The sequence below is a fragment of the Microcebus murinus genome, chromosome 12 (genome assembly GCF_040939455.1).
Source record: "Microcebus murinus isolate Inina chromosome 12, M.murinus_Inina_mat1.0, whole genome shotgun sequence".
NCBI lineage: Eukaryota > Metazoa > Chordata > Mammalia > Primates > Cheirogaleidae > Microcebus > Microcebus murinus.
Window position 1 is genome coordinate 21411139 of NC_134115.1, and position 10543 is coordinate 21421681.

The following is a 10543-nucleotide window of genomic DNA, read 5'->3' on the forward strand; positions in this document are numbered from 1 at the left end:
CCTCTAGAGATGGAGGAGGTGATGGGAGCAGGCGATGGGTGGGTAGTTGGCTGGTAGGGAAAGAATAAGAAGAGATATTTTTAGATTCTTATGGTAAGGGAATAGGATGAAGGACAGGCACATTGGCTTTGTATGTGAACTAGTTAGTTATAAGACCCACTCCTGTTGGCTGCCAGAGGATACCTGAAGAAATTTTTATGTTTACTATTTTAGGCTTTTCTGCTTCACTGTGATACACCCAGGGAGTCATGAGTCTATAATTTTTCTGAGAATGCTGAAACCATGAAACTCAAGTATGTAATGAAGTATTTGATTAATGGCACTGAATGGAATTCCAATAAAGCAACATTTTGAATGAGGACAATCTGATACAAGCCTTCTGACTACCTCTACTCTTAGGTTTAATTCTGATGTATGCAAAATTGGAGGAGCTCAGCAACAGAGCAAATATATACATTACTTTGAACAAAGATCATCACGGGGACACATACTTTCATGTAGTTTGAAATTTGTCATCTTTTGATTCAATTTGTGTTTAGCAAAGAAAAAAGCATTCTGGGGAAACTACTGATAATAAACAATGTATTTTAGTAATCAGAGAGAAATTGACAGTATTGAGAAGTATCTGGTCATCAGGAAATACAATTACAGTCTGGCATGCTGTTTATTTTAGCTTTTACAACAAAGCAAGGGTTTGAGGAGCCTGAGAATTTCACGATCATTGACTATACAGAGTTTTCAATTCCAAAAACAGTTTACAATAATTTGGCAGCACATAAAACATGCATCAAATACTCTATTACTCAATAACTAAGACACAGTGTCATTCCTTTTATAGTTCACAATCATATATTCATTTCCTTTCACTTAAAACAGTCCATTAATATTAAAGTGCAAAGATCTTGGACAAAAACCAAGAAAGAAAATCCCACGTCTTTATTTTTACTAATGTGCAGCCCATCATTTTTGTTCTGATGAGCTGTACATTAAAAGGAGTGATTTTTACTTGAATAATTGTAGAAAAAGCAAACTAGAATTCTCAATCTATTGTTAACAGGACCAATTACTGGGTTTGATTTTAGGGTACATACATTTACTTACGAGAGGCAGACTGTTCTGAAGTATAACTACTCTAAGATGTCGGGAGTTTGTTTATTTCATGTTACTAGTGAATAGAAAGTAGGTATTGTTAAGGCTTTAGAAATTTTCCTTTGAAATCAGCAGTCTATTAAAAACATGACCTGGGTAAACTAAGTAGAGCTCATGGAGTTTGGCTTGAGGAAGTATTTCGTAGGCTCTGAGGTTTTGAGAGAGACTTTCCCTTTTGGAGGGTATGATAACTCATTTCTTCAAGCTTTCTTAAGTCAAGGCTTGAAGAAATATTATTCAATCTATGTTATACATTATATAAAAAGATTGCTTTTCATAATCATGCTATGCATTTTAAGTATAATTCAAACCTATCCTTTATTTTAAAAATAAGGAAAGTAATTCCAAAGTGTTTATCTGTAAAAAGAACTTCATGATTCTGAAGGAACCACCACCAAAGTTCTCTTCATACCACTGAGGCAATGTTTGATTGGATCATTTACCCATCAGTCAGGGAGTTTGAAATAAGCATGATAGAAGTTTAAAATGTGAATTAGGAACACTAAAGTTGGTTCCATGTAGAGACTAATTATGGGCAACTTCTCCATGACTGCAGAAAATAACTTGGAGCAAATATTTGAGATTCATAAAGGAAATGTTTCTTCTCTTATAAAATAATTAGAATTATAAACAGATGCATGATTCAAGTTAACTAAACCAAATGGATCTCTGAAGAGTTGAAATATTTTAATCATATAGCTGTTTTACCTGATTCTGATTTTTTTAAAAAGCATCTACAATACAGGGTACTTGAAATTATTTCTGTAATATGCTTCCCAAACAGGTTTTGGAAGGTACAGTCTAGAAGCTATAATAATTTATTGCTGTGTGTATTCAGGTAGTGTTCTCCATCAGATGCTCGGAGAAGGTTCTCTTGCTTCTTCTAGCTTTGTGAGGATCCACTGTTGTGAGAAAATAAACCAACATTTGCTTACTTCAATGAACTAGCAATGAAATAAAATGTAATGAATGAAAGTCTAGAAGCTGGCTTTCCAGTTTTAGTTAGGTGTATACTGATAGCCAATACATAAAAAACTATCACTCACTTAACTGGCCCAATTGGCTCAGGGACAATGGTACTGGGTTTGATTTAATAGTAGGAATAGTGTTTTTCTAAGGTCTTTGGACTTGGATGGTTATCTTCAGAATAAGAAAAGTGAAATGAACTGTCCTGAGAGAAAAGGTAATTCTGTCAGCTGGACTGAATAACTGGCAGAGTATAAAAATTATTTATGCAAAATTCCATCGAACTTGTGTCAATTCTGTATCACAAACCTCCATGATTCCATATATAGCAGCAGTCTCCAAACTTTTTGGCACCAGGGACTGGTTTCATGGAAGGAAATTTTTCCATGGACTGAGGGTGGGTGGGGTGGGATGTCGCAGGCTGGGGAGAGGTGGTATGGAACTCAGGCGGTGATACATGACCTGTTTTCTAATAGGCCATGTACCTGTACTGGGCTGCGGCATGGGGGTTGGGGACCGCAGATACCATGTTTCCCTGAAAATAAGACAGGGTCTTATATTTATTTTTCCTCAAGACGACACCCTAGGGCTTATTTTCAGGGGATGTGTTATTTTTTTTAAGTACGGTAGAACAATCTACATTTATTCAAATGTAGTTGTTTTCTTCTGGAACATCATCATAACTGTCCAAATCCTGAATTCCATCCTGAATTTCTTGCGACTCTATTTCCTTTAGAACCATTGGCCCCAATCTCTCATGTCAAGCAATAGAGCTCTTATTAAATGAGCAGGGCTGGCTTATTTATCAGAGATCCAGTGAGCACTGGGTCCAATCTGCACAGTGGAGCAGAAATGATCTCTCTGGGCTCAGTAGGAAACTGCTTGCTGAAGCTTTCCCCCTATCCCCTGGTGTTTTTGGGGGGTTGAGAGAGGCCCACAGTGCTGAGTAAAATGGCAGCTACAGCTTTCCTTCTTCTCCCTGGGGACACACAATACCTAAAGTGGAGCAGCTCACTTCTCACTTCACTGAGATTTTCCCCTCAAAGCCTCGCTTGCAGCATGCACAGGATGGCTAGGACCCAATAGGGGGAGACAACCTTGCTGGTGGGGCTGCCCCCACCTTTCTGGTCATCTCTGGGATAGCAGCTGTCACTATGGGGCAGATGAGAAGGGTTGCTCGTCTTCTTTACCAGTCCGCAAGGAAATGCATGGATTGTGCAGATATGCTGCGTAGCCACGCCCATCACTAGGTCTTATTTTTGGGTTAGGGCTTATATTGTACAAATGCTTAGAAATCCTGCTAGGGCTTATTTTATGGGTAGGTTTTATTTTCAGGGAAACACGGTATATAGGATTCTACTGATTGAGTAGGAATGCATACAATTCTACATTGGGTAGTAGCATAGCAAAATGCTATTTTTTATGTTCTCACAATATATTTTCTATTCTAAAAGAATTTGAAATTACAAAAGTAAAATATAGATGTAATGCAAACCTTTCTACCAATAATGTCCATTATTATTGGGCCTGCATAACATATAAAAGACTTGGGGTGATCCTGGAGTTATTGCAGTATACAAAGATATAGCACAGATGTTTATGCCTCTTTAATTTAAGAAGAACCTAATAAGAACAGCCCTAAGATAGGCAGAGAAAGAGAACTGAGCTCAGTAGCCTGCTCTGGATATTTCTGGTAGAACAGGATGATTAAAAACAACCTCTCTGGGATAAAGTCACATGATGACAGGGATTAAATGTAAAATTTATTACAGAGAAACTGAAATACATGGTAATGTCCTTCAATGACATGAAAGAAGGCAGTCTAAAAGTCTTGCTATTACCATGCTCCACTCTGTTTCCCTGTTCCAGGTGATATGTACATTAAGGCTCTAGTTACTTTATTCCTCATTGTAACCTCTTTTCTGTTTTCTACTGTTAGTATGCCAGTGTTGCCTTATGTCACAATGTGTAGACAGAAAATTACATAACACATGCTAACTGGTCCAAGGTACATATGTGGGGTAGGGGTAGGAGAGGCCCCTAGTTCGGGTCCAGATGTGGTAAGTAAACTGGTAAAGAGTCATAGAGACAGGACCACAGAGTTGTATGAGCCCTGTGCTCTAAGTTTCACGACACAGTGAGTGCTACTCAGTGTCCTGGAAAAGCCTCTTAGTTATGATCAATGAGATCGTAACCAGTTCCATAGTCTTCATGTTCTTGACAGAGTACATTCTTGTACTGCCATACTCCCTAACACAAATACAGTGCTTTTCAGTTCATATCACTCCCATTTTGAGGAAACTGAAGTTAACTGACTTCCCTCAAGATTCTACAGTCCAGAAGGAACAGAATCGGTATTCAAATCCAGCTTTGACTATAGGCCTGGCTCCCTTTGGCCTGAACCATGATATGGTAACTTTTTTTTCTTTTTAATCACTGTAGCTATGCAGTAGAGAACTCAACAATGTGGGACTATACTTTCCCTGCTGGAGCTGATAGATTAACACTAGAATGTAATAAATTGTCAACTTTTTTTTTTTTTTTAAGCAAAGTACTGCAGTTAAAATTTAAAAAGATGGAGCAATTTGGTTTGAGAAGCAACAAAGTGTGCTGAATTGAATCTAGTGAAAAAGTTTTGGGGAAATATTATCTAGTTACATATAATAAAAAAAGTCAAAATAAAAACAAAATTTAAAAAATACCCCACTTATCTACCTTTAAAAAATAGTCCATTTACATAGCTTTGAAGTGAGTAACTCTTATCTGTTTAAATAAAAGATTCATTATATTTACCCTAGCATCCTCTGGGGTCTTGAAGTTAATTATTTTTCCAAACTCTCTGGCATGGAATACAGACTTCACCCGTTCCTATGAACAGAATAAGTAAACTCATTAAAAAGAAAATCCAGTTGTTGAAATACAATAAAAAATGCCATAAACCTTTATTAGTCTATGCTTAAAGTGCCATCTTACAGAAATCACACACCTTAAAAAGTCATGAATGAGGAACTGAGAAGAATCAAAACAAATGGAAAGGAAGACTACATTCCAACATACAATCATCACTACTAAACCTAAGTTAAAAAGCTTAAGGTGAGATTTCAGTTTATAAAACCATAGAATGTTGATGTAAAGGATGGGAAGGAGATAAGTCAGGGAGCAGTTCCGCTGTTGTTCCTTTCCAAATAATTTGTTAGACAGTTCTTGGTATGTGGTCATAGAATCATAATTAGTCAAAGTAAAAAATAACATACATATGCGTATATGCATACACATATACATGCATTATATGGGTGTGTGCATGTGTGTATGTATACATGTATGTACTTCTGACATTTTAAACCAGTCATGCTATAAGAATGTAGTTTGGAATCAAAGAAATCAGGATGGGTCCTAGATCCTAAATGATTTTCCTCCACTGTTAATACTCCTTGGGTATTATGTTTAGTATTTGTGGGGGGAGGAGAACTGTCTAAGCAGATATTAAGCATTTGAGGGACAAATAGAAAGAAGCAAAAAGTATTGAGGACAAAGATGGTGTTTACCTCTGTAACTATGGGTAAGGTCAAAGAAGAAACAACATGGAGGTTTCACTAGTCTAACAATTCCTATAATTCAAATATTCATGCAAATATGGATTTCAAGAGAAATCAGATTCTTCTATTAAAAAAAAAAGGGCCCGGCTCATGCCTATAATCCTAGCATTTTGGGAGGCCAAGGCAGGAGGAGCCCAGGAATCTGAGGTTGCAGTCAGCTATGATGATGATATCATTGTTAAATACGTTAAATATCTGTTTTGCATGTACTCTAGCCTCGGTAACAGCAGAGCAAGACCCTGTCACCTAAAATAAAAAACAAATGTACAAACAAAACAAAACCCAAAGAGAGTGACTGCCGACACAAGGTCTCAAGAAAAGGTGGAAGGGGAAGAAATCAAGGAGATAAGAGAAAATGTAATACTTAGAAAGGGAAAAAGATATGAAAAGAGCCAGGAAAGCAGTATGTGCTAGATAGCCACTATCCATTATTTCATATGTGGGATGGTGGAGTTCTGTAACTGAATACAGAATAAGAGCCTAGGAATGCTACTGTCAATGTAATAGCACAGAACAAAGCACATTTTTTCTTGGCCTAGTTTTTCTTTTCTTTAAGCCTGAGTAAGACAGCATATGTAAAGGAAAACCAAGACAAAGCAACATCTATAAAAGAGGCCGAAACATTAAAAAGTAAGGAGGATTATTTCAAAGTAATTTTCAGTGCTAAGTTTTCAAAAATACCTATTCAACATACCTTTGCTTCAATGCGTAATCTTCTCCCATGAACAATGAATGGCTCCTTGGTAAATTCGTCAAAACTATACTGCCACTCACATGTAAGTTGTCCAAATGTTCCCTTTGTTACAAACAATACACCACTGCAAAACGTGAAAAAAAAAAAGAAAAAAAAGGAAAAAGAGAAAGAATCTGCTTTAAAATTGAGGCACTTATATCCAATAACAGCAGGACATACATTCTCTGTAAGTGCATATGGAACATTCACCAAGATAGACTATATTCTGGGTCATCAAAAACCTTAATGAATTTAAAAGAACTAAAAGCACACAAAGTATGTTCTCAAATCATAATAGAACTAAACTAGAAACCAATAATAGAAAGCTAACAAGAACATTTCCAAATGCTTGGAAATTAACATACTTTAGATAATCCATGCATGGTCAAATAATCTCAAAGGAAATTAGAAAATATTTCAAGCAGAATGAAGGAGCATGAAAATACAACATAAAACTTGGGGGATGCAGGTAAAGTAATGCTTGGTGAGAATTTATAGTACAACATACTCACATTAGAAAACCTGAAACACATATAAAGTTCAATATATAAGGCAATTCCTAAGAAATAAGGACCGATCAGCCAATATTAGAAAGAACCTTCACGTAATTAATGCTTTAGAATAAATGCTTTCATTACTAATGTTCCATGTAATATATTTCCTAATCTATATCAGTAAGAGGCTTTTTCTAACCATGTTGAACAGAACTAGCATTCTGAGAACCTTGTGTTTTTTATGGGTAAAATCAAGTCCCATTACTGTCAATTATAGAGGAAAATTTCAAAAAGTATCATCTTAGATTTTTAAATCATTTGTTTTCCTAGTTTGAGGAAAGAAATCAAGAAATGAAAATACATTCTGTCTATAATAATTCTATTTAATCCTTCCTTCGAAGGCCTTTCTTCTCGATTTTTCTTTCGGTATAAACATCAATTGTGGGTGCAACCAAAGCTTTAAGTAACACATGAGGTCTGTCAGAAAGTAACCAGCCACGTAATGTAAAAAATCGTATTAACAAGGGCTGGATACTTTCTGGACAGACCTTTTATACTTCAAATTAAGGGAATGAGTTAAAGAAGCATCTGGCTCCTGGATAGGACAGAAAAGGAGAAAGCTATTCAGCATTTATACCTCTCACCTCAATCTTCTGTCCTTGTTTCCCTCTTTCACCAATCCTGAATTATAGGGGCTGATGGAACAAACCTAGCAGTGCTCCAGTATATCTCCAACCATGTGAAAAAGCAAAGATAGGCCAATGTAGCAGGTACCTAGAACTCCTGATTCAAAGGTCCTTTTTTTTTTTTCTTTTTGAGACAGAGTCTCACTTTGTTGCCCAGGCTAGAGTGAGTGCCATGGAATCAGCCTAGCTCACAGCAACCTCAAACTCCTGGGCCCAAGCAATCCTACTGCCTCAGCCTCTCGAGTAGCTGGGACTACAGGCATGCGCCACCATGCCTGGCTAATTTTTTCTATATATATTAGTTGGCCAATTAATTTCTTTCTATTTATAGTAGAGATGGGGTCTTGGTCTTGTTCAGGCTGGTTTCAAACTCCAGACCTTGAGCAATCCACCCGCCTCGGCCTCCCAGAGTGCTAGGATTACACGTGTGAGCCACTGGGCCAGGCCTCAAAGGTCCTTTATCCTCAAACCCAAAACTTATAAAGAAAAGGAAATCCTAAGTGTAAATATCACCTTTTAATCAATCACAACTAAGTTACTTCCCTTATTCTGTCAATGTACTGTGGTCTCATTTAAAGAGGTCTATTATGTGGAGAAAATAATTTTTAAAGTGTTGCAAGATTTGGAAACAAACTATAATTGGCTCTTGTTTAATTCTGATGAGTCACTTTTCCTTTAGTCAATCAATGGAGGAAGAGTTACTCAATACATGATTGAAAATCTATAGGAACAAAAATGACAGCTGAGGCAATATCTTTAATTACAAAAGTCTGGAAACAAGTTACATGTAAATTATGATGCATACTTCTAAATAAATATTAGGCAGCAATTTACAAATTAAGGAAGATTTCCATATGCTGACATGGAATAAACCTCAAAAATACACATCTCAAGTAAAAAATTAAAACTAAGTACATATGAACATATGGTATGTATAATAGACTTTCAATTTGCACTAAAGTACACAGGTGTGTACATCTGTTTAGGCACAGAATATTTCAAGATGAATACAAAGGAAACAAGTAAAAGTGGCTGCCTCTGGAAAGGGGAACAGAGGGACTGGTATGTGGGAAGGGAAGTTATTTTTACAGGTATAAATTCTAATACTGTGTGAGTTTTCCATGTGGTATTACTTTTTAACTAAGAAAATTAAGATAGGGCTGTAAATTTTAGACTATGAAATTATTAGGATTAAAAACATTAAAAATAACTGCTAAGTATAGTAGTCAACTTAAACAAGATGCTTATATAATTTTACCTTTCAATAGCGAACAAAACCATATAGATGTATTGAACACTCCTCCTTTCTATTTAGCTATGACTTCTCCCCTTAGCCACATTTTCACTCTCTAGCCTCCTAGAAATCCCAGTATTAATACTACACTTGCTCATTCCTCCCCCAGTTTAACAATAATGACTCCTACCTCCTACACACCTGTCCTTTAAGGCTATACAACTGTGCATTTTTTTTCTTGCTTTTTTTTCCTTCAAGAGAGAGGGTTTGCTCTGTCACCCAGGCTGGAGTACAGTGACAGGATTATAGTTCACTATAATCTCAAACTCCCAGCCTCAACTGATCCTCCCACCTTGGCCTCCCAAGGTGCTGGGATTACAGGCATGATCTACTTGGGCCTGGCCTCCACTGTGTTTTTTTGCATGTATCTCCCTACTGTCTACAGGTCTAACTGAAGATGTCACTGTAGCTGAGAGTATCCATATAAAATTACATCTATTTCTGCTGGTATATCCACTTATGTAGTCAATCTATACATACTCTAATGAATAGATACCACCAGAGGACTGTTGACTTCTGGGATAACCTAAACTTGTATACTTTTTCAGATAGGAGGATGCTTATCCTTGAGAGGACAGCTTTATTGGAATTTCTGCATCCATTTGAATTGATTATAACAAATACTAAAATATTTAATTTATAATCATGTTTGTATATGACTATGTGTTCATCAGTATGCAGGCATAAAACTAAACATGAATTTATGCAATGTTTTAGGAACCAGGCTTGTAGAGCAAGAGGACCTGAGTTAGCAGGAATCAGTGTGTCTATCCAAAACAAAAGGTGAATTAACAACTTCTTCACCTAATAAGTGGTTGTCAGTTAACCCTTATGAAATTACATTAGAGAAAAAAATCAAGTTACCGTTTGGTTATCATTAACATATCTGTTTTATTGATCATGACATGGGTAAAATATCTGTATTTTGCAAATCTTCCATTTTCCATGACCTAAAAAGAAAGTGAGAGACTGTGAGAAAACTGATAAAATTCCTACTTTAATGCAAGTAATGCCTTATGATCCTCTGAAAAACATTTCTTAATGGGGATAAATCATTAACATCCAGCAGATACACATGTATCAGAAAAATGATTTAATTACTCACAAACCACTATTTCCTTTTAAAAGCATCTACTTGTACTACTTTATTCAATATTACTCAATTCAGCAATACCAATCTTTAATGCTAGATTTTTAGAAGATGTTATCTTACAAACTATAAACTTAATCTAATGAGATATTAAACTATTAGTCATTTTATCTTACAAAATATATTAGTATATGATCACATCTGTACAAAAACATATGTAAACACAGACAATTATTTAAACATATGCATCACATAAATTACTATTAATATTAGCCTTTGCCTTGCCTCCTTCCTGGAAATTCCCTATCTGCCTTACAAACATGCTTTTCTTTGTTAATCTCACAACTCAAAAATAAGGAACAGAGTTTCTGGACAAACAGGAGACCCCAAGGCCTACTTAGCCTACACAACAATCTTTAAGTTTATTTTCAAGACTGTTGAAACATTACCTATGATATTGTTAACAATTCTTTGCTCCAGAAAATGTAAACACAACTATATAAATAAAATCATGATTTTAAATTCTATTTTCAAT

General features: G+C 35.9%; 1 protein-coding gene across 1 annotated transcript in view; it reads right to left on the reverse strand.

Annotated features, from left to right (window-relative positions):
* Positions 1–645: 645 nt before the first annotated feature.
* Positions 646–10543, reverse strand: part of VPS13A (vacuolar protein sorting 13 homolog A) — a 221528-nt gene continuing 211630 nt past the window's right edge. The window contains exons 69-72 of the mRNA XM_020289260.2: positions 9783–9868; positions 6406–6529; positions 4909–4983; positions 646–2051 (exon numbers count right to left, since the gene is read on the reverse strand). Of these exons, the coding sequence (XP_020144849.2) occupies positions 2001–2051; positions 4909–4983; positions 6406–6529; positions 9783–9868 (336 nt within the window). The 3' untranslated portion in view covers positions 646–2000. The remainder of the gene's footprint in view (positions 2052–4908; positions 4984–6405; positions 6530–9782; positions 9869–10543) is intronic.